The sequence below is a fragment of the Myotis daubentonii genome, chromosome 2 (assembly GCF_963259705.1).
Source record: "Myotis daubentonii chromosome 2, mMyoDau2.1, whole genome shotgun sequence".
NCBI classification, from domain to species: Eukaryota; Metazoa; Chordata; class Mammalia; order Chiroptera; family Vespertilionidae; genus Myotis; species Myotis daubentonii.
The window spans coordinates 177,745,459-177,769,049 of NC_081841.1; the positions used below are offsets into that span (position 1 = coordinate 177,745,459).

At 41.2% G+C, this 23,591-nt stretch overlaps 3 protein-coding genes across 8 annotated transcripts in view; 1 reads left to right on the forward strand and 2 right to left on the reverse strand.

The window, feature by feature from the left end:
- Positions 1–311: 311 nt before the first annotated feature.
- On the reverse strand, positions 312–2,551 carry LOC132228480 (TLC domain-containing protein 3A-like). 2 transcript variants are annotated; one of them, XM_059684958.1, is made up of 2 exons: positions 2,111–2,551; positions 1,907–2,045 (listed from the first exon to the last, which is right to left on the reverse strand). In XM_059684958.1, the coding sequence occupies exons 1-2, from the start codon at positions 2,454–2,456 to the stop codon at positions 2,038–2,040; spliced, it is 354 nt and encodes a 117-aa protein (XP_059540941.1). In that variant the 5' UTR covers positions 2,457–2,551; the 3' UTR covers positions 1,907–2,037. The 2 variants fall into 2 exon arrangements, with proteins under 2 accessions (XP_059540940.1, XP_059540941.1); XM_059684957.1 differs by having other exon boundaries at positions 312–2,541.
- A 336-nt stretch (positions 2,552–2,887) lies between these two features.
- On the reverse strand, positions 2,888–20,359 carry TGDS (TDP-glucose 4,6-dehydratase). 5 transcript variants are annotated; one of them, XM_059684952.1, is made up of 12 exons: positions 20,216–20,359; positions 17,694–17,760; positions 16,371–16,439; positions 14,560–14,650; positions 12,500–12,642; positions 11,282–11,380; positions 10,247–10,306; positions 8,674–8,717; positions 7,819–7,984; positions 5,998–6,056; positions 5,070–5,167; positions 2,888–3,530 (listed from the first exon to the last, which is right to left on the reverse strand). In XM_059684952.1, exons 1-12 carry the CDS (start codon positions 20,299–20,301, stop codon positions 3,445–3,447), a joined length of 1,068 nt encoding a protein of 355 aa, XP_059540935.1. In that variant the 5' UTR covers positions 20,302–20,359; the 3' UTR covers positions 2,888–3,444. The 5 variants fall into 5 exon arrangements, with proteins under 5 accessions (XP_059540935.1, XP_059540936.1, XP_059540937.1 ...); XM_059684953.1 differs by lacking the exon at positions 8,674–8,717 and adding an exon at positions 10,414–10,457; XM_059684954.1 differs by lacking the exon at positions 11,282–11,380.
- Positions 20,360–22,684: 2,325 nt separating this feature from the next.
- The window catches only part of GPR180 (G protein-coupled receptor 180), a 31,984-nt gene continuing 31,077 nt past the window's right edge, over positions 22,685–23,591 (forward strand). Inside the window, exon 1 of the mRNA XM_059684959.1 lies at positions 22,685–22,917. Within this exon, the coding sequence (XP_059540942.1) occupies positions 22,773–22,917 (145 nt within the window). The 5' untranslated portion in view covers positions 22,685–22,772. The remainder of the gene's footprint in view (positions 22,918–23,591) is intronic.

Below are 23,591 nucleotides of genomic sequence, written 5' to 3' on the forward strand. Positions count from 1 at the left end.
TTTTCTCTTTCTCAACACAATGTCCAATCAGTTACATTTTCAAATAATCTTAAAGGAATTAAAAATACATAATTAAGTATTTAAAAATTGTTCTACAGGAAAATAAAAACATTCATTACTAAAAAAACATGTTCTATATTAAATACATTAAAATATAGATCATTTTATAAATTAAATCATTTTAAACATGATAAAATTTCTGATACAAGGTTACTTATACATAGTTCAATGACTAACTTTGTTTTTTTTTTTTTTTTTTTTTTTTTTTTTACAGGAAGTCGGTATTGATATATTTCACAAATGAGAGTAAGTTGGGAAATATTAGTGCAATTTAATCACCCACAGGGGTGATTTATGCAAGATACACTGACAGTGAACAAACCAGTAAAAAAAAATAAATCATTTTGCATTTTTAAAATGGCACCCATTAAAGACTGAAATAGTCAACATTTGAGTCACTGTTACATATTCAGTACTTTAAAAGTTAATGGACAACAATGAATCAAAAGGCACTTTTTAAAACCTAGCTTCTCACTACCACCTGAAAAAAAAAATTCATGGTAGCAGTTTCTAAGACCCATCCTAGTTGATAAGGAATGATTAGTGTTGGCACCAGAGAATCCCATTTGCACATGGTAGTGAAGGAGCCGGTTCACAGGACATGTTTTGGCCAGGGCTGTCTTGCACTCTTGCTCTCCAGCCTTCTGTGGCTAAACGGTGGTGCACTCAATGGGAACAGGCTTTTGGCCACAAGCTCTGTTAGGAGGCAGTCTAGATGCGACTTGTCATGGTTTGGAATATAGAACTCCGTTTCCACTTCATGTGAAAAAGACAGTGTCAAAGAGCGGGGTTACTCATAAATCGCTTGGTAGCCATCTTTTCACTCTACCACTGTAGTTTTTAACAAGAGCATCCTGTGTGTGTGTGGATATGGGGAAAGCTGGGCTTGGAAGGACATGCCAGAAAGGGAACAGTATTTGTGACTGTTGACAACAAACTCACAACTTTGACACTGGTCTTACAGTCAGCCTGCAAAGATGCAGACCTCTTTTACCTCCTCAAGCGCTTCAGGTTCCCATCCCTGCCTCCTGCCACCCGACCCTCACTAATGAGACTTCTGATTGGAAGTCAGATGACAAGAATTCAATGTTGGCACATGGATGAGGCAGTGGATTATCTAGTAAACAATGAAAAGCTATCTACCCACAATGGTTTCCCCAGGCCAACATAAGAAATTATTTCAAGAACCAAGTCAAGAACTGTTTCTGCTGGCCCAGTATATGTGGATATTGCCCTGAGTGTTTGGAAAGGTGGGTAGCCACCAACATTAGGGCCAGTTAGGTGCCCAGGGACTTATCCTGGTCCACCTGTCTCCACACCCCATGCTTCTACCTCCCAGAGCCCTTGAGATAAGATCCAAGGAAGGCTCATTGGGCAAAACCACCTTGCTGCCAATGGAGGTCTGACAGGATCCAATAGTTGTTATTACAAAAAGTGCTTTTGCAAAAGGGGCAGGTTAGAAGAGGGAGGTAATATTCTTTAGAAAAACTCAATACCCATCTACTTATCAATACCCAAAAGGCTGAGGCCATCCAGGGCACAATTTGGTCCGTGGAATACTGAGTGAAAGAGGCAGCTGGTATGAAGAGGCACCCTCACTGCCTGACTCCTGGGAGCACTTATCCATCCTTTTCGGCTGGGGGAGTGTCAAAGAGCCCGACTGCCTTCTTGCACAGCAGAGAGAACCAGTAGAGCTGGGGAGCGATGAGGAAGGCATTGGCCACATTGCAGAAGACAGGGATCCTGAATGGCACTTGGAACAGGCTTATGTCCTTCTGTTGGGCATAGGACCAATACATGAAGAGGAAAAGAAGGATCCGACAGGAAAAGAAGGTGGTCAGCGTGAGGATTCCGTTCACCTTGTACAGAAGGGTGTGCTGCTTCTTTAGCTGAATCAGAATTTTGCCCAGCGACACAAATGGAGTGCTCAGTTCTGCTGTGAAGATGCAGCCAACGAAGAAGTCCCCCAGCTCTCCCCTAAACCTCTGTGCAATTGGCACAAGGACCAACAGAATGGCCACATGGTGCGTGATCATGAGGCGGTTTTTACTTAGGAAGTTTCGAAAAATGATGAGGGAGTGTCTGCGGTTCTGTTCTTTGATTCGGTACCAGTCACAAAGGTACATGGCGTAGATGTCGTAGACCATATATGGAATCAAAAACCAGACATATTCTTGGGCAAGCCAGTGCCTGTCGGAGACCACGTTGTTACAGGAGCGGATGATGGCGATCCCCGACCCGGTGGCCAACACAGCCTGCGCCGAAGAAACCACCCTGGTGCTGATCATCACGCAGTCGTAATCGGTCCATTCGGGCCGCGCGCGGCGCAGCCCCCAGGTGCAGAGCGCGAAGAGCCCGGGGAAGAAGAGGGAGCCCCAGGCCAGCGTCAGCAGCATGGGTGCTCCGGGCTCGGCGCTCACTCGGCGCCCTCGGCGTGGCTCAGGTCGACTCCGCTGGTCTCCGAGACTGCCGCGGCCCGCCCGCCCCTATTTCTACCCTCCACCCTCCACCCTGCACCCCGCCCCGGCCCGCGCGACTCCGGCAGCCTCGGGGCGCTGGCCCCGAGCCCGCACCGCCACTCTCCGCGTGACCTGACCGGCGGCCGCGATAGGCGCGGGCCGCGGGCCGGGGCGGGGTCTCGCCGCCACCGCCCCTGGGCCCAGAGGCTTCCCCGGATTCCCGGGCCGGCCGCGAGCGGGGTGCGGGGGCGAGCTGCTGCCCGGGCGGGGAGGTGGGGTCCGCGGCGGGCGGCCCGGTGGGCTCCGAGCGCGCTGATGCTGCGCCGGGACCCGCCGCTGCCTGGCGGCCCAGGCAATGATGCCAATGACTAACTTTGAAAATATAAAAACTATGTCCTTCTTTTAAAAAAGATTTAACTTCATGTTACAAAATTATCAAAAGTTAAAAAGTGCTTCCATTTTGTTCCATTTTTAAAGCAATTGTAGTATAATATCATACCTTAAAAAAAAGATGAGTTAGGGCCTAAGTCTCATCCTACTTGCCTAAAAATGAAAACTTCAGAGAATTTCTAGGCAGGACAAGGCTGGGAGGCTGGCTGAGTTCAGTGCCAGCAAAGCTGTCATCGGCCGAGCTAACACTCCCCTTGTTCTCAGAACCAGGCAATGCCTCCTTCTGCCCACTCTTATGAAGGAGTCCTTCTATGCCTACTGGTTCCTAATTCAGAAGTTTCCTGGAACAATTTCAATATTTAAATCCTATGCCAATACTGAAACTCTTCTAAAGATTGAGGAATTTGGCATTTGGATTTTATACAAAAAGTCATGAAATAAAAAAGAAAAAGAAAGAAGACACTTCATTTGGTCACTTGATTTCTTATCTTGTCGAGGTAGGATAATTTTCTTCTTTTTCCAAAAACTGTCCTGACTACACAAACGGTGGCTGTGCTGGGAAGGGTTCTAATGCCTTGTCCGCATTCTTCCAGTTGTCAAAATTTTCTTTGTACCACTCAACTGAAAGGGGGGAAAAAAGACAAAAATCAAAATTAAAAAACTAAACATCAGTTAACCAAAATTTACTGAGTTCTGCTAAGTAAGAAAAGTCTTGCCCAACAGCTTATGAAGACTGCCTAATGACAATATGATTTTGAACTGACATTAATCAGAAGATATTTCATCAACGAAAATTCAGATTTAAAAATCAACTATTTTTTTCTTTTTAACTTCAAAAGTGCTTCAATGTTTAATTTGCTGGTGTAAGTTTAAGACATTCTGATTTTAAGAAATTCAGGGGAAATGAGATAAATCATTTGCGTTAGTTTTAAAGTTATAGAAAATAGGTGTAGTATTTTATTCATGTAAATGTAGTAATAATGCATTACAGGCATAGTGAAATGATATGAGTTTCCTTCTATTACTATGCGAAATTATTTTATGTTGCTATACGATCAGTAAAGTTTTTTAATTAAAAAAAAGATCAGGAGGTAGGGGGGTAAGAGATCAACTAAAGGACTTGTATGCATGCATATAAGCATAACCAATGGACATAAGACACTGGGTGATAGGGGAGGCTAGGGGACTGTCTAGGGCGGGGGGATAAAATGGATACATATGTAATACCCTTTGTAATACTTTAAGCAATAAAAAAAAAAAAGATAAATTATTTTTGAATTTGCTTTTTAAAATTTAACACAAGTATTTTGTATTTTAAACTCTGAATCAAGAATTTATGTTTGGACATATTTTTTCTCATTAGTATATTTCTAAACAGAACTTTAATATATATATACACAGACTTTATATATACCTATTTTAATAGATATTTCTATACATATTCAACTTGCTTCCTATTTGTTTGTTTCAATATAAAAAGACTCAAGACACTTGCCCTAGCCCGTTTGACTCACTGGATAGAATGCCAGCCTGAGGACCTAAGGGTCCCAGGTTCAATTCCAGTCAAGAGCACATGCCCAGGTAGTGGGCTCATTCCCCAGTAGGGGGCATGCAGGAGGCAGCTGATCAACGATTCTCCTCATTGATGTTTCTATCTCTCTCTCTCCCTCTCCCTTCCTCTCTGAAATCAATAAGAACATATGTATTTAAAAAAAAAAGACTTAAGACACTTGAAGACTGTAAGTATCTATATTTCATCAAATCTAAAATGACACTTATCTTAAGATGGACCATTATTTTACATACCACTAAGAAAGAAAAACATTGCAATGATAATTCTAAGATGCTAGTGACTATAAAAACACGTAACTTTTAAGGATATGAAAAAAAGCAAAAAATCATATACCTGAGAAACAATGAAATTAAGTAGCTGGTAAATGCTAAAAAGATATAGGAAAGCTGATCAGAAGTTAGTCTATGAAATTCAAGATGCTTAAGAAATATAGTACTATTGCTGGAAATATATTAAATGTAACAATTTGAAAAGTAAAAATGATTCATCACAATATTCTACTGAATTTGTAGTGTTCTAAAAAAAACCCACTTTTTCTTTAAATTTTTCTCAACTTTCATCCCTCAAATGACCAATTCATAACATACTTGTTTTCTTTATTCCTTCTTTCCAAGGCACTTTAGGTCTCCATCCTAAGCCACGTATTTTTTCTGATTTCATTGGATATCTCATGTCATTGATGGGTCTTGGAAAACAAAACAGATTTAAAATGACACTGTGGAAATATATTTACAAATCTGAATACTAAGAGAAATAATGGGTGTCCATGCATCTTCACCATAATTCAAATTTTTTTCTTAAAAATTTTCCCGCTGATGACATGACCATAGAAAATTTATAAAATAAAGTATATATATTTTTAAAATCATCTATAATCCCAGATGCCTAACACTCACTGTGGCTTATCTTCTCATTTCAGCACAATCTAAGTATGAATGCGGTGGGTCATACCTAAATGTTTGATAAATAAATAAATGCATATAAGCTTATTAGGACTCTTGTATTTCATATCCTGGGCTGGGTACTTTATATTATAACTGAACCTTAAAATACTTTTTAAAAAGCAAGATAAGTCCTAGATTGTTTGGCTCAGTGGGTAGAGCATCAGTCTGTGGATTGAAGAGTACTGGGGTCGATTCTGGTCAAGGGCACATGCCCAGGTTGCGGGTTTGATCCCCTGTAGGGGGTGTGCAGGAGGCATCATTGATGTTTCTATCTCCCTCTCCCTTCCTTTCTGAAATCAATAAAAATATTTTTTTTTAAAAGCAAGATAATATTTTTTCTATTTCACATTCAAGGAAACCTCAGTCCTGGAAAAGGTCAGTAACTTTCTTTAAATCACACAGTTAGTAATAATGCTACACTTTATTCTTATGACATTTATAATTAGAAAAAAATATTTTAGTAGAAAACTCAAAATGGACAAACTAGTTTCTGGTTAAGTCCACATATTTTATCATTTTATGAGTACCTAAGATGCCAAGTCTTTCCCCAACGTTTTAACTTGTTACTCACCTATCATTAACATAATCAACCCAGTTTTCCATTTCAGACTCTGAATTGGTCTCTTTGATCTGTCAAAACGGAAAGGGCTTTTAAGTCAAATTATAAAATGAGACCAGAGAATAAGAATGGTTTTCAACAGAGGATTCAAAAGACAAGGAAAACAACTTCATGAGAGCAGGAGAGACAACTAAGATGAACAGCATTTTAGTAACTTTCTGTACTTTATAACCCAATCTCTACCTGAAGCTCAGAAAGAAGACATATTGTATACTATCACAGAAAATAAAATTTTTTGGCTTTTGGTTTTTACTCATTGTGATATTGTCTTTATAATAAGAAATATATGTTTGGTAGTCAACCCTGTTCCTGTCACGGAACTCCTGAAATACTTGGAATTTCCTAAGTAATAAGAGATAAAGGTGTCTTTTGCTATTTATAATAAGCCCTTTTCAATCGCATCAGAGTTGATGTTAGTAACTGATCTTGGGGAAGTTCCTAAGGATGGAGGCTGGCTGCCAGGAGAACCAACCAGGTGATTAGAGGGATAGAACTCACCCCCTACTCCCCACACACCTGGGAGAGGAAGGGGAAGAAGTGCTGGAGGTTGAATTAATCACCAATGTGTTAATCAATCATGCCTACTTAATGAAGCCTCCATTAAAACACACACATACACACACACACACACACACACACACACACACACACACACACACAAAGACAGGGTCTGGAGTTTCTAGCCTGCTAACACATGGAGGTGCTAGGAGAGGGGCATGCCCAGAGAGAGCATGGATACTCCACACCCCTTCCCTCACACCTTGCCCTATTTGTCTCCTCCACTGGCTGTTCCTGAGTCACAGCCTGTGTAAAAGACCAGTGATCTAGAAAGTAAACTGCTTCCTGAGTTCTGTGAGCCAGTCTAGCAAATTACCTCCACCTTATTGCTGGTTGGTCAGAAGCACAGGTGACAGCCAAGTCTTACAAATGGCATCTGAACTGAGGACAGTCTTGTGGGACTGATTCGTTAACCTGTGGGATCTGATACTATCTCCAGATAGAAACCATCAGAATTGAGTTAAATTGTAGAACACCCAGACGGTGAATGACGATTATTCGGTGTGGGAAACCCACACGTTAGGAGTACAAAGAATTCTGAGAATAGTGCAGAGGAAAACAACAGTTTTTCAATACACTCAGTCCTCCTTTCCACTGAATTCTGAGATTCATCACTGATGTTCACAAATACATACAGACACTCATAACCATAATTATTTACATATCATTGCTCCTTTATTCTAAGACTTAAAGCTTTTTATTTCTAAAATTGAGGTATATCTTTTATTGGGATATTAGGATTTTTCTCCCTGAAAAACTGTTACTAAATGAATAATATAATTTCAAATGACACATCTTAGTGTATAGATAGTAAACATCAGTGATTGTCAACCTTTTACATCTCATGGCACATAAACTAATTACTAAAATCTGTGGCACACCAAAAGTATATTTCTTGCTGATCTGACAAAAAAAAGATATTATTTTTATTCATTCACACCAGATGGCCATTGTTGTGTTAGCTGTTGTCATTTTTTTTACAATCTCATTCTCTGAAAAGAGGTCAGTGCCCCTGACTAAATAGTTAGGTATTATTACATGTTTTAAAAATTCTTGCAGCACTCTGGTCAAAAATTGCTGGTATATATAACTATAAATTTTATGTATTATTTATTAACTTTCAATTGAATAAACTGTAAATTGTTGATTTTGACTAAATTAGTCATTGCTATCACTAAATTTTGAAAATACTACCCTTTCACAACATTTACGTACCAGTTGTATTAGTTCTTTGGCAAGCTGGAGAACTGACATTTCAAAAGTGGTTCCAATGTTATAAATTTCACCTGGCTTCCCCTTTTTTAGGACAGTGAGAAATGCTTCTACTACATCAGTAGCATAAAGAAAATTTCTCTTTTGGAGCCCTGATCCATGAATGCAGCTAAAAATATTAAATAAAAGGAAATCATAAAATGTAAAAAAGTAAGCTCGTCCAAACCAAAGTAAGGCAACAATTGAGCACAACTCCCGAAAAGCAAATTCCCAATGCGATCCTAGAAATCTTTTACTGAAAACACAAAATTTCACAACTTTTCTAAATTTTATCCATAGTTCTTAAATGATCTTCAAACCTCCTGAGGGTACTCAGTAGAAAAGTGGCAAATATATGTGACCCTCTGAGAAATATTTATTCATCAATTGTATACCATAAATTTATTTTGAAGAAATATCTACAGTTTTATGAATTAAATAAATCCTTTCAAAAAGTAAAGTTATATACAGATAGATGTCGAATTTTATGCGATAACTGAAAGTTCCAGGATAAACCATTTAAGAACTGAATTTTTTCCCCCTGTCACCATTTATTCCCCTTTCCTCCATTCTACCTCCCCGTAACCTCTTTCCCTCTAATAATAACCATACTGTTGTGTGTCTATGAGTTGTTGTTGTTTTTTTGTTTTTGTATTTTGCTTAGTCCCTTCACTTAAGAACTGAAATGATCTTAGTAAATAAATTATAAAGATGAATTACAAATTATACTTATTTTTTAAAGAACTATTGACTAAATGTAGAAGAAATTCCACAACATTTCAGAAAAGCATATGGGTACAAAGGTAAATAGTAACATACCATTTCCTGTTGTGTTGTAGTAAAGAAATAAATTTTGGAATAACCTAAAAGAATATTTAAATATCACTTTAGACTTTGGAAATTTACTCATTAATATGAATCTAAGCTCATCATATTATTGTTAAGAAATATACATATAGCCCAGCCGATGTGGCTCAGTGGTTGAGCATCGTTGACCCATGCACCAAGAGGTCATTGGTTGGGGCACATGCCCGGTTGTGGGCTCATTACCCAGTATGGGGCATGCAGGAGGCAGCCGATCTATGTTTCTCTCTCATTGATGTTTCAATCTCTCTCTCTCCCTCTCCCTTCCTCTATCTCTAAAATCAATAAAAACATATTTTTTAAAAAAGAAATACACATATAGATGCATTCCAATTATTATCAGAGTTCAAGAAAAACCTATTACAATTTCAATAAGTAAAAGAACTCTAAGACAGCTCAGCCACTGAGCCACACCAGCAGGGTCTGACTACATTTCTTTATTCACTACTTGTACTACTTTCTGGAAGACATTCAGGCCTGCAACAATAAAGAGGAGTTGGAGAACAGTTAACCAGATGACTGCAAGATAAATTTATTTCCCCCCCTCTTTATTTTTTATCCAGTCTCTTAGCTCCCTCCAGCCCTTATCTCAGTTCACTCCAAATGTTACTCTGAGGACAGGGACCACAACTTGGTTGTCCTATCCCCCAGCCATCCTCAGGGGCCACACACTGCACTCTCTAGAAGTGCTATAGACAGAATTGAATCAAAGGACAAAGACACTAATGTGACCTCTTTGGGGATTTCATACAGTAACAGGAAACAAACAATGTTCTCCAAAGGCCTCAAGTGCACAGTCTCTCTGGGGAACACTTTAAGCGCAGAGAGGTTACCTAAAACTTGAATAAAACAGATTTGCCACAGCTCTACCACACGCAAAGCACTCCCTCTTGCCTTCACTGGGCAAATATTACTGTACAGCACCATCTGTCTCTTTAAATCTCCCTGACTTTGGAGTCCTGCTTTCCAAAATGCACTCTAAAGTCAGCATTTCCAGTTCAGGATTCTTGGCACTAGCATGGCTGATTTCGTATGGTGTCTCTGCCCACTTGGAGATGCTTTCCTCCATACTAACATCCCATCGCTGTGGAGTCTCAGATCAATTTCTGTAGAAGCTTCCCCCATCACTCTCTAACTAGTTTTTACATTCATGTATAGCCTGACGTACTGGTCTTACTGCAAACCAGGAGTCTAAACTGCAGCGTGATAGCAGTGCTTGGGAATCCTGCAAAGTGCAAGGCATTTTCACGTGTATCATCCCACTGGATTCCTCAAAATCCTTTCTAATATTATCCTTACTCCTCAATCGAAAGATGATGCTCGAAGGGCCCAAGGTCATGCCAGCTGATGAATGTAAGGTCAAGACTTAAGCTCAAGTCTTCCAACTCTAAACCAGAGATCTGCATGTGGCCTATATAGCATCTATAAATTACATATAATTACAACATAATTGTTGAACAAATAACTGAAGAGAGATTACTGTAAGTTACAATCACTAAAACACTCTGAATTTAGAAATAAAATGTACCTTTTCTGGATATTGATGTGGTCCGTAAACATTACTGCTTCTTGTGATGACAACTGGAAACTTAAAGAGTATTCGACAGTAAGATAATGGAACGGTCCAAAATAATAATTATCTAAAGTTAAGCAGCTTTAAAATAATGGCACTTTTGGCTAAATAATTCCACACACCTTAAGGACAGAGCGAAGGGATTTTTTTTTCTAATGTAAGACTCCTGAAAAGATGGGAGAGGATGGGATTCAGATAAAGGCAGAGGTTTCAATAGGGATTTTTTCTTTATTGGGACAAGGGGAGGACAAGTATAGATGAAGGCAGGTTTGTAAGTCTGACAGAAGAAAATGAAGGAAATTTCCACCTGATTATTTCAGAGACCACCTATAGGTTTGCTTAGATGTTATACTTCAAATTGGCTTTCTCTGCTGTACCAACCCTTACAAATAAAAAACCTACCAGAAAAGGGAAAAGGACCAATGCTACTGGAACACAAAAGGCAAAAGAACCGTAAGTCGTTCCTTGCCTTGCCTTTCTGGCCCAGGCCCTAATTACTCCCACAGATCAGTGGGAAGTCAAATGTAGGGGGTTCGAGCTGATAATTCATACTGGGTAAGGCTCCCCGCTGACACTGTCAGAGCCACCGGGGAACTCTGCCTCCTATTCACGAGGAGCCACGAGAGGTGAGTTGTGCCGACAGGAGCACAGAGGCGGTAATCGAATCTGCCCTCCCTCTCTCTTCCTTCTCTCCCAGGACTCCTAGGAACAGGGCTTTTCACTTTAGCTGTAATACTCTACCTATTACTGAAGTAAGAAAAAAGACCCTTCCAAATCATTCCTTTAAAAGATGAACTAAACAAGAAGTAGGTCCTACATTGTCCACACGCTATAGAAAATCAGATTTTTTAAATTCCTTAATATGTAACTTTTCTCACTACATATCTTCTACTCTAGAAATGAAATATTGCTAATGCTAACTTGATGTTTTAACATCTAAGTCCAAAGAAAAATGATTGAAGAGTTTTAAATTTAAATTGAAGTTCTTACTTTATATTGTTCCCAGTAAGATTGTACAAAACACTCGGCCTCTGCCTTAGATGATGCATACGGATTTGTTGGTTGTTTGGGTGAAGATTCATCAAATTCCTAATTTTAAAAAGATAAATTTCTTTTAAAAAGTACTATGCATACTTTCTAAGTAGAGAAATCAGAAAACATATTACAAACTTGAAATGTTAATCACTACATTAAAAAAGACATTAATGAACCCCAACTACGCGCCAAGCATTTCTCTGAGCACTTCAATGTAGTAACCTATTTAAAGTTCACAACCACCCAGTGAGGCAAGAGGCAGAACAGCAAGTGCAAAGGCCCTGAGACAGAAGCGTGTTCAAGGGAACTACAAGGAGCTTCGTGAGACGTGAGAGAAATGGGAGATGAGGCTGGAGAGCTAGAGGGAGTCCAGAATATGTGGAACCTTGAAGGCCAGCATCAAAACATTAACTGACCTTGAGCAGAGTAGTAATGTCATGATCTTACATTTAAAAATTATTCTGGCTACTGTGTCACATCAGATGTAGGGTGACAAGGTACAAGGAGGAAAAAGTTCAGCTTATAAAAAATGCAAGGAGAAATGAAAATGGTTGCCTCTCAGAGGTGGGATTGTGGATTGAAAAGTGGTTAGGGTCTGCTTTTTCTCACTATAAGTTTTTCCAAACTACCTGATTTTTTTCACTCATATATGTTTTGGTGAAAACAAAATAAAACAGAATGAGGTCATTACTGACTATAAAGAATATAGACTGGAAAATTGAGCCATTTTTTTGCATTAAAAGTATGACATTTACATATGATTAAAAAAGGAGATCAGATTCCAGTTTCTACAATAATTTCACACTCAACTCCTTGACATCCCAGGGTGCTTTCCTGAGTGAACAGGCAGCATGCTGCAGCCTAATTTACACATGCTCTAGCTGATGCAAATAACATTCATCATGCAAATAAGACTGGACAAAAAGATGAAATCTGCTGTTCTCTTGTAAAACACTGTCAGTCATATTACATTTACATCTCTTCTGTGAGTATTGTTGTTGCCATTGGAGTGGCATTATTTGATTTGACTAGAGGCACAATGGAATGACAACTGGAGAGTCCCACAGGTAATGTATAATCAGAGGCTGAAAAAAGCCCAGAGAAAGTCTTAATATTTAAGGTTTGTTGCAAGGTCCATGGTAAGTAGATGAAATATATATTTTCTAAGCTTACCTTATCAAGACTCCCTCCGTATACTTCATCTGTGCTGACGTAAATAAATTTCTCTACTCCGGCTTCATGAGCAGCACTTACCAAAACGTGAGTACCATAAACATTAACATATGTAAACTCAAAGGCACGTACAAATGAAAGATCTAAGAAAAGAGAGAAAGCACGAACAATTCCATCCAAGGGATAAAATAAATACCAAATGGTAGACTCAGGTTTAAGGAAAACTCTATTCACTTCTCTTCATTCACTACAAATGCGATAGTTTTAAAAATAACATAAAACACATGGCTATTATGATTTCTTTAAGCCTAAATTACATCGTACGTGTACATTCTTAGAGCCTAGAAAACCATCAGTGCTAGATTTGCAGGAAACTTTTAGTTCCATAAGAAAAATAAATAAATAATACATCTAAATTTAAAATAATATTTAAATTTAAAAAATTTTTGAAATTTCATGTTGAAGCTAGAGGGCTGGGCTTTTCAGCTCAACATGTTATTGCTGAAAACAACAACTATTGGACAAATTATTTTATAATACATAAACTAGAGGCCCGGTGCACGAAATTCATGCACTTGGGGGGGGGCGGGTCCCTCAGCCCGGATTGCAAGAGGGCACAGACTAGGCCAAGGGACCCTAATGGCACATGATCGGGGCCAGGGAGGGACATGGGAGGTTGGCCAGCCGGGGAGGGACCGCAGGAGGGCTCCAGGGTGTGTCTGGCCCGTCTCGCTCAGTCCCGATAGGCCGGACCTCAGCAGCAAGCTAACCTACTGGTTGCAGCGTCTGCCCCTGGTGGTCAGTGCACATCAAAGCGAACAGTTAAGCGGCCTTAGCCTATCATTAGCATATTACCCTTTGATTGGTTGAATGGCCAACCTGACGATCAGACACTTAGCATATGAGGCGTTTATTATATAGGATTTACTTTTAAAGAATCAATTCTCTATAACCGGGGAATGAGGGCAGCTTTCCTAACTATGGCTCACAATACAGAAGCAAAAGAAAAGAAATTGATAAATTTGACTACATAAAAATTTTTGCATGGTTAAAAAAACAACAGAAAAATCTACAAATTAAAAAGACAAATGACAAACTGGGAAAATATTTAAACTTATCAGAAATAAAGGGTTAATATATTCAATCTATAAAGAAGTTACAAAAAATAACAACCCTATGGTAAAATGGGGAAGAGACATAAATAGTTTGGACAATAAATACAAAGATCCTGAAGCTTAAGATGCTCAACCTGATTACAAGAAAAATCCAAATTAAAAACTCATAGAGCCCTGGCCAGTGTGGCTCAGTTGGTTGAGCACCATCCTATGCACTGAAAGGTCGCCAGTTCAATTCCCGGTCAGGGCACAGACTCAGGTTTTGGGTTCAATCCCCATTCAGGGAGTGTGCTGGAGGCAGCTGATTGATGTTCCTATCTCATATCAATGTTTCTCTCTCTCTCTCTCTCTCTCTCTCTCTCTAAAAAATCAATGCAAATATTTTTTAAAAAATACAGTTTGAATGTCCATCTCCCCAAAAGTAATCACTATGCTGACTTTGGTTAAACTCGTATTTTTAAGATAACATTCAAGGTTACATTTCAATCTACACTAAAAAAAAAGTGACCTAAAAAGCACCAATTACTTTGATGACAGAGTGACCCCTGGCTTGTTTTTCTAGTAGAGCAAGGTATATGCTCGCTCAGGGACACATACTAAGTACCTACTTGTTCAGCCCCATTACTGGACTTTGATTTAGGCCAGTGATGGCGAACCTATGACACGCGTGTCAGAGGTGACATGCGAACTCATTTTTTTGGTTGATTTTTCTTTGTTAAATGGCATTTAAATATATAAAATAAATATCAAAAATATAAGCCTTTGTTTTACTATGGTTGCAAATATCAAAAAATTTCTATATGTGACACGGCACCAGAGTTAAGTTAGGGTTTTTCAAAATGCTGACACGCTGAGCTCAAAAGGTTCGCCATCACTGATTTAAGCTAATCAGCCACTGGAAAAGATAATTTGCCCCTCATAACTGTAACATAAAACAATGCTTACCTACATGTGTTTGTGCAGCAAAATGTAGTACTATATCTATTTTCTCTGTTTCAAAAAGCAGTTTCACAAAGTGAGAATCACATATGTCACCCTATATAAAAGCAAACATGAAAAAAGTAAGTTTCATTTAGCATTCTCATTTGTAAAAACCATTTTACTGTATGAACAACAACAAAATGATAAGAGAAGAATTCATTTTCCCCTCCCCAGTTTAGTAGAGAACAGCTTAAAATTCAACTGAGAGGTCAAGTAAGTACAGTAATGAATAATGTATTTTTTTCAGCATCCTAGGATATAAAATATTCAATTCAAAAATATTTTTGCAAATAAATGTCTAAAATAATATTTTATTGAGCACCAACTACTACTGAGGACTGTACTAGGTTTTTTCCATAACATTCTTGCCAACCTAAGGTCACTATATTAACAGGACAAATTTTAAACATATTTTCAAAAGTTCGAGATAACCATTATTGAAATATATTTAAAGTAATTATTACAATTGGAATGACATTTTGAAAAATGTACTTAATCACAACTAAGTAAATGTAAGAGTACATCTGATGTGTAGTTAGTTCTAAAAATATGTTTTCTCACCCTAGCTGGTTTGGCTCAGTGGATAGTGTGGACCTTGTGGCTGAAGGGTCCTGAGTTTGATTCAGGTCAAGGGCACATGCCCAGGTTGCAGGCTAGATCCCCAGTAGGGGACATGCAGGAGGCAGCCAATCAATGATTCTCTCTCATCACTGATGTTTCTATCTCTCTCTCCCTCTCCCTTCCTCTCTGAAATCAATCCTATATAATAAAAGGCTAATATGCAAATCGACTGAAGTGGAACAACTGGTCACTATGACGCGCACTGACCACCAGGGGGCAGATGCTCAACGCAGGAGCTGTCCCCTGGTGGTCAGTGCACTCCCATAGGGGACCACCGCTCAGCCAGAGGCCTGGCTCATGGCTGGTGAGCACAGCGATGGTGGCGGGAGCCTCTCCCACATCCGCAGCAGCACTAAGGATGTCCAACTGACGGCTTAAGCCCAGTTGGACATCCCCAGAGGGCTCCTAGACTGCGAGAGGGCGCAGGCCAGGCTGAGGGACCTCCCCCGCACCCCTGGAGTGCATGAATTTTGTGCACCGCGCCTCTAGTAAAAAGATTTAAAAAAATAATAAAATAAAAATATGTATTCTCAATAATTCTTTGGTGACTGAAGAAAACACTTTCATACAGAAGAACAGAAGAATGAAATGTGGTTAAAAATAGAGTTTCTAGAACCACTAAAAAAAAACCCCACATAAACCAAAGGATAACGAGTTGCATTTGACATTAAAATTTGCCTTTGCAAATTAATGACCTGGTTCTCTGGTTTATACTTTGGACTCTTTTAAGAGTGGCTAGGAAGAATCAGTCTCCCAGAGCCAATCAATCAACTTTCATGGGAGAAGACTATCCAATGGGCTGTATGGTGGGCTTTTTGGCTATTGGCTGGCCTGTGTAACACCCCAATCTTCTCAAATCCCAGCAAGGCCTTATTAAGAAAGATAGTGAGGACCTAAAAGTCACAAACCATGTAAGTTCAATCAGCTACTCACAGGTGTGCCAAAGTACCAAAAATCACATGTAACTTTATATATCGTGTCAATCCAAAAGTAGTATTCTCTATAGCATGTGGTACTTCTGGAACCTAAAAGGTCTTTAATTAGCATGTTTTCTAAGCCCATATTACACAAGTGTGTGAAGAAGGAAGATATAATGTCTGAATAAGTAAAGAGGCAATCTATAATAGTTATCTAATTACAAGAAACTTTCATACCTGTATAAATTTGTAGTTTTGTTTGTTAGAAATGGTTTCAAGATTCTTCAAACTTGCACAGTAATCCAGCTTATAATAAGTAAAAGAAGGGAAGAGAAACAATACAAAAAGTGATAATAGCTTTTCCTATAAAATATCAATTTATTTTAAAGACTATAGATGTTCTGATTGTAATACAAGAACATATGTTCTTAAAGTGTTTGCTTTTTGTATTTTTAAAAGTTTCTAATATCTTAAAAGTAAAAAACAAAAATGTAATTTCGTTATCGTTTCAAAACACACATACACACACACACACAATAAAATCACTTGTTATAAACCTCTCCTTCAAAAAATTTTCCTGCCCAGATTTGCCTCCAGCCTTTGGTGGCTAGAAAAGTTTACTATTCCTTACTGAAAAGGAATTAGTGATTGAGAACAATTACACCTGTGTTACACATATTATAAGCTCATTACACTTTTTCTGAGTTAACTGCTGGTAAATTGGTATAGAGAAGAGGGAAAAAATTACTATGAAAGCAATGCAGGCAAAAATTTCTAGGACTTATGGATTATTCTTTGACTACGTATTTTTCCTATTACATTTTGTGAAATGAAGGTAACTAACTGCATCTTGTGTTTAAAGTAAAAAATTCAGTAATCATGGTATTTCCTCTGCCCTGCAGGTGTGGCTCAGTGGTTGAGTGTTGACCTATGAAACGGGTGATCAGGGCTTGGTTCCCGGGTGGGGCACCTGCCCCGGCTGGGGGCTTAATCCCCAGTGTGGGGCAGGCAGGATGCTGCCGATCAGTGATTATCTTCCATCATTGATGTTCCTCTCTCTCTTCCTCTCCCTTCCTCTCTGAAATGAATTTTTTTAAAAATCTGTGATTACCAGTCATGGTTTCAGATTCTCTAGGGAGAGTCCGACTATTATTAAAAAATTCTCAAAATTAATTTAATTACATTTTAATTTAAAAACTAAATATACAGTTTTCCATGAGGTGACAGTTATAAAATCAAATTATAAAATCAAATAATCATAATATTCGAATTCAGAAAAAGGTTAATAATCACAAAATTACACTGAATATTGAGTTTAGGGTGAAGATTTTTTGGGGGTAAAAATACTGCTCTTAAAACCTTTACTTTATAGGCTATCATAATAAATGAAAAAGTTTCAAAGGACTTTATTACTAAGATTAAATATAGCATGAACACATAACTATAGGCCCCTAAGTTACTAAAGTGATAAAAAAATGAAATTATTAGCATGACAAAATTCTAATATTTTAAAAAATATAAATAAGTTTCAGTGCATGAACTCATTTTTATAAAACTTACCTTGTCTAGATTTATGATCATATAGTTTGGATAATCTTCCACTAAAGAGACAATCACATGTGATGCACTATAAGAAAAAGTATATGTTGTTAGTAGAAAATTTCACCTTTTCCATAAATTCTTTAATGTTGCTCTAAGGCTTAGAGTGGTCGGCAAACTCATTAGTCAACAGAGCCAAATATCAATAGTACAACGACTGAAATTTCTTTTGAGAGCCAAATTTTTTAAACTTAAACTATATGGGTAGGTACATTGTTATTAATTAGGGTACTCCTAAGGCTTAGGAAGAGCCACACTCAAGGGGCCAAAGAGCCGCATGTGGCTCGCGAGCCGCAGTTTGCCGACCACTGCTCTAAGCTATCAAGTATTAGGCAACAAATGAAAGATACCTTTACATTTTTTACAAGAAATATAACTACACTGAATATACACACACTAACCTTGTCAACAGTATCAATATACAAAGCCTTATATTCCCTTTACGCTATGGAGAAGACAATTTACTGGTTCTGGGTATAGAAAAAATTAGTTTAAACAAATGATCTGTCCATGCATGCTTTGAGTATGGGAATAAAGCAGGATGATAAATACAATGATTGGTGGTCAGTGCAAATGGACTATAATGAGCCTTTTCAGAGACTGTAGGTATAATTATGTAAACATTAAGTTAGTATGAGCATAGGAGTTGTCTATGCTCAATGTAATCCTACTGCAATTGCTATCTCTTAGTAGAGAATTTGATGATGTAAACAACGGGGGGGCGGCGGGGGGGGAGGGGGGTCCTAGACTAAACCTAGGATTGCAAGGTTAGCTGAAACCATCTGAGTTAGATATCCATAGTGGCTCCTGCGTTTCAGAGGACCCTGGAGTGGAACCAGAGGCATATCTCAGTGAGATGATCCACCAGATTTTATCAAAGACACCAAACATGGGCAGGAACAAGGACAGCCCTCGACCAAATGTTGCATTCAGAGTTTGTACTTAACAGGCCTTTCTTTCATAGCATTTTCTAGAAATACCCTTCCTGGACCAGCACTCTCACACCGGTACCATCCTTTCATGTCCATGTTCCTGTTCTCATTAAGTGAACCTTGCCTGCTGGTACCCTTCTCCAAGTCACTTTCAGCTCAGAAAAGAAGATTTAATGTGCTAATGGGCTTGGGAGAAAGAGTCCCATGTCCCTCTTCTTCCACGAGGCATTGGGAATGTTTCTTGTTTGCACTTATGCACTCATCCATTCAACAATTACTGAAGACCTTTATAAAATGAGCATTCTTCCGGGTGCTAAGAGAGCAGCAGTTTCTGCCCTCATTCCGTTTACATTCTGAAGTGGGGATGCAAGCAATAAACGACACATAACAATACGCACAATGCATAATACCATTTCGGGGAGTGGTAAGTGTGTTAGTAGGGAGGGGCTATTTCATTTTAGATAGGGTGGTCAGGTAAGGCCTGAGGAGGTGGCATCTGAGGAAACATCTGGACTGAGTGACGCCAACAGCCTAAGCAAAGGGGAAGCAAGGGCAGAGGCCTCAAGAAAGGAGGAAGGAGCCTCCTGTGTTCCAGGGAAGGCAAGAGGCAAGCGTGGCCGGCACAGAAAAGCTAGGGGCAGACTGGCAGGAGATCAGAGTGGAGAAGTAATGCTTGGGCGTGTGAGAGTCTTCTAGATAGGGGAGAGAGTCTGGCTTTTATTCTAAATCTGATAGGAATCATCGGAGTAAAAGTTGTGCACGCTTGCTTAATAAACACTGACTTGTGAGAAACAGACTTGGAAGCATTGTGACCAATCAGGAGGCTACAGCAGTCGTCCAGGCAAAAGAAGAAAGTAACATGGGCTGGGTGCAAGGGGAAGGGGGTGAGAAGAGGCCTTGAGGATATACAGTGGGGCCTTGACTTACGAGTGTCCCGACTAACGAGTTTTTTTAGGCCGATTTTTTGCATTGAGTTGATAGAGTAATTTGAGTTAACAAGCTTCTTAACGAGCTCGGTCTCGAACGAATTAAACTCGTAAGTCAAGGCCCCACTGTATTTGGAAGTAGCAAGAGAGGACTTGATTGTGGGTGCGAGGGAAAGAGGCAGCAAACGTTTAGTACCAACAGGGAATTTTTAAGTCAGTTGACTAAATCAATGTCCTATCACATTACAAAAGTTTATTGTTTGGCGACAAGACCTGTGTATTGGAGGGGAGGGGGTCGGGAGGGTTGAAGCAACTGGCGAGCAGCTTACTGCAATTACGGGCGCACTCAGAAGAGCGGCAGGTGCACCTCGGGCCAGGTAGGCGGGCGGGTACGCCGCCCCTCTGCCGGGGGAGGAAGGCGTTTTAAAGAAGTCGCAGTTTCAAAGGAGCCAGGTCCTCGCAGGCCAGGAGCGGGGAGAAGGCAGGCAGATACCGGTCATGCACTAAGGCTCTCCCCGTCTCAGAAACCCAAAGCTGGTCCCAAGCTGCCCAGAGCACGCAGAGCCGCAGGAAAAGGCTGGGATTTCTGGGGAGCCACGACTCGGCCAGCGACGCCGTTACCTACATGAAGCCGGCGCCCCCGGTCACCAGCACCCGCTTCGCAAAGCAGCTGGGAGGACCCAGGGGATCCACCCAACACGCAGCCGACATCTCCGGGGTCAGCAGCGCCTGGCACCGTAAAGTGCCAGGTGTCCAGACCGTAGGGAAGTTCCACCGCGACCTTTTACGACGCGCCTCGTTCCCGCCCCTTCCCCCCCAACACCCCGCCCCCCAAAGTTACAGGGGCGGCTTCGGGAACGTAGCGGATTCCCCGCCCATTGGAGGGCTGGGCGGAGCCCTCGGGTGCGCAGGCGGGCGCAGCGATTCTCTGCCGCCGCCCGGCTTGCTAGCATCTATGGGGGGGGGGGGGGGGGGGGGGGGCGTGTCTGGGAAAGGGCGGTCTTGGAGGTTTCCGGGCGAGTGTCACCAGCATGAATCAGGCTTTACTTAGATACCCAGGTGGTCGGAGTTATGCGTGATCCCCTTCTTTTCATTCTTGTGCAACAGCGATCTCCACAGATTACGCAGCAGTTGAGTTGTGAACTCCGGGCAGTTATCTGACCAAGTATAGAGATGAGAGGTTGGAATAGCAGAATGACCTCTTGCTATTGGTGTTAATATTATTACAGACAGCGCAAGCGGCTTGCAATCAGGGTAAAGATGTTCCCTCTCCGTGGTGGGCAAACTGCGGTTCGCGAGCCACATGCGGCTCTTTGGCCCCTTGAGTGTGGCTCTTCCTAAGCCTTAGGAGTACCCTAACTAAGTTAATAACGACGTACCTACCTATGTAGTTTAAGTTTAAAAAATTTGTCTCTCAAAAGAAATTTCAATCGTTGTGCTGTGGATGTTTGGCTCTGTTGATTAATGAGTTTGCCGACCACTGCGAGTCCTACTCTAAGATCTTTTTCTGCTCTGCCCTAGCCTGTATCCTTGTTTTTCCTTGGATTCGCCTGGCATGCTACTTCCTTAGACCTGGGTGCTGTTTCCCCAGATGTCTGCCTAGTATTGACCAGCCCAGATGAACCACTTTACTCTTTATTTTTCTCCGTAGCAGTTATCAACATTTATGTTGAATTGGTCATTGTTCCTGCCCCATGAGGGCGGGGCTTTGTTTCCTGATACAATCCCAAAGGCCTGGGACCAAGCCTGGCACAGAACAAACTCAGTAAATATTGTTAAATAGGCGAATAAGATTCTTACGGGTTTTTTAAAAATCTCATAATACCTCCAGTTTATTCCTAGTCTGCCAGAGATACCAGAAAATGCTGGCGATATGATAGGAAGTGTTTCCCCAAGGTTTCTTTTCCTAAAAGGTGAGGTCCGTTGTGAGAATTTGCTTATACGTAATAAAGCTGGTTGTCAAGTGAAAATAATGTATATACATTTCTTCATGAAATAATTTTACTATAAACATTTATAATACCGTATGGGAAGTGCCTGGGCAGGGAAGTAGGGGATTCCTGTTCCAGGGGCATCTAACACAGAGTTGACGTTTAAGGAAGGCTTCAAAAAGAGCCTTGGGGAAGAAGAGTAAAGTAGAAAAAGGAAGGTGATGTGGAAATTGAATAGTAGAATAAGACAAGTAATCCAGCCAGAGGGATCAGCAAATGCTCTAGGCCCAGAAGGGAGAACTTTGAATGTTCAGCGAACTAACCATGGCTTGGTAAGGATGGAGATAAGAGACCAGAGATGTAAATTTGAGAGACTCGAAAACCATATTCTAAAGAGTGGGTTGTGTACCAAGAGCAATTGAGAACTTTTGAAGGAAAGCAATGCAGTCACATTGCATTACCCAAAACTTTCTGTGGCTCTAGAGATGGGCTATGTGTAGCCAACTGGAGAAAATTAAGACTGGTGCAGCAGGTCAGTTGCCATAGGCCAAGTAAAAAGATATTATGAAGGCCTGGAGAGGATAGGGGCTGCTGCTTCCTACCATCACCACCCGGAAGACACACTAATAAACATCTGTTGATTTGAGTTGACTGGGTGCAGGCATGTAAGGAGTGGAGGGTCGCTGTAATTCCCTACTGTCTGGCCTGCTGGGTGATGATGTAATTCAGGAAGACAGGAAACTGGAGGAAAAAGTCGATTGGACTATAAAGTTAAGTATCTTTGAGATATTAAAGTGGAAACGTCCAATAGGCTGCACTGGCACCCAGGGCTTTGTTGTGGGTCCCTCTCTTCACCAGAAACGGTGCTGCCTGGGTTTGCTGTCCCGCAGGCCCCTGCAAAACCTCCGGCCCCGGCCCGCAATCCCACGCATGCGCAGTGGACAACCGGGGCAATAATTTTTCCGTAACCTGAAGCAACATCCTCCTAACTCTCCATAAAAAAAGGCGGGAACTAGCCAACAGGCTGGGAAGTGATGGGGCGCACTCATCTGCACGTCCCGCCCACTTCAGCCTCCAATTGGTGGATGTCTCTGGCTCGTGGCGCAGGCGCCCTCCTCATTGGTTGTCAGTCTCCCGGGCTGGTCGGCGGCGCCTGTCCGGCTCTTCCCTCCCCCTTCCCCGGCTGCCGACGTGGGACTGGGAGCCGCCGGTGGTTAGCAGCCGCGGGTGGGTGCCGGGCGGCGGGCCGGCATGGGGGTGCTGCGGCTGCTGGCAGTGGCCCTCGCCTGCTGCTGGTGGCCGCCGGGCAGCCAGGGTAAGACGCTGCGGGGCAGCTTCAGCAGCGCCGCGGCCCGAGACGCTCAGGGCCAGAGCATCGGCCACTTCGAGTTCCATGGTAGGTGCGGGGGCGGGGAGCGGGATGAAGGCAGCGGACATCCCGCGGCCGCGCCCCCGGCTGGCGCGGGGATCCTGGCCCCGAGTGGCCAGGCCGGGAACTTCACGCAGCTCACCTGGACTCGCAGCGTCGCCCACAGCCCTCCTCTTTCCGCAGCTCAGCGGCATCGGGGGAGGCGTTTACTGCGACCCCTATTACTGCTCCCTACACCCCGTTAGCACCCTCTCCCCGCTTGGGGGTTGTATTCTGCACTTAAAGAGCGTTCCTCCGACCCTCCCATACAAACGTAGTACAGATGACTCGCCTGCTGCATTTGTCAAGATCCTTCCCTCAAAGAAGCATCAGTTGCTCACTTCTGGCTCAACCTGATTATATATACACACTAAGGCAGCGGTTCTCAGCCTGGGGGTCGATCGACCTTTTCACAAGGGTCGCCTAAGACCACCGGGAAACACATACATAATTACATATTGTTTTTGTGATTAATCACTATGCTTTAATTATGTTCCATTTGTAACAATGAAAATACATCCTGCATATCAGATATTTACATTACAATTCATAACAGTAGCAAAATTACAGTTATGAAGTAGCAACGAAAATAATTTTATGGTTGGGGGTCACCACAACATGAGGAACTGTATTAAAGGGTCGCGGCATTAGGAAGGTTGAGA

Bases quoted from the DNA above. Each gene is read 5' to 3' on its own strand.
- LOC132228480 (XM_059684957.1), bottom strand. From the start codon at position 2,456: ATGCTGCTGACGCTGGCCTGGGGCTCCCTCTTCTTCCCCGGGCTCTTC.
- TGDS (XM_059684952.1), bottom strand. From the start codon at position 20,301: ATGTCGGCTGCGTGTTGGGTGGATCCCCTGGGTCCTCCCAGCTGCTTT. The intron at 10,307-11,281 runs GTAAGAACTTCA...ATACTCTTTAAG, and splicing joins CTTACTGGGAACAATATAAA to TTTCCAGTTGTCATCACAAG. The intron at 3,531-5,069 runs GTATGTTATGAA...CCCCCCTTTCAG, and splicing joins AGAAGGAATAAAGAAAACAA to TTGAGTGGTACAAAGAAAAT.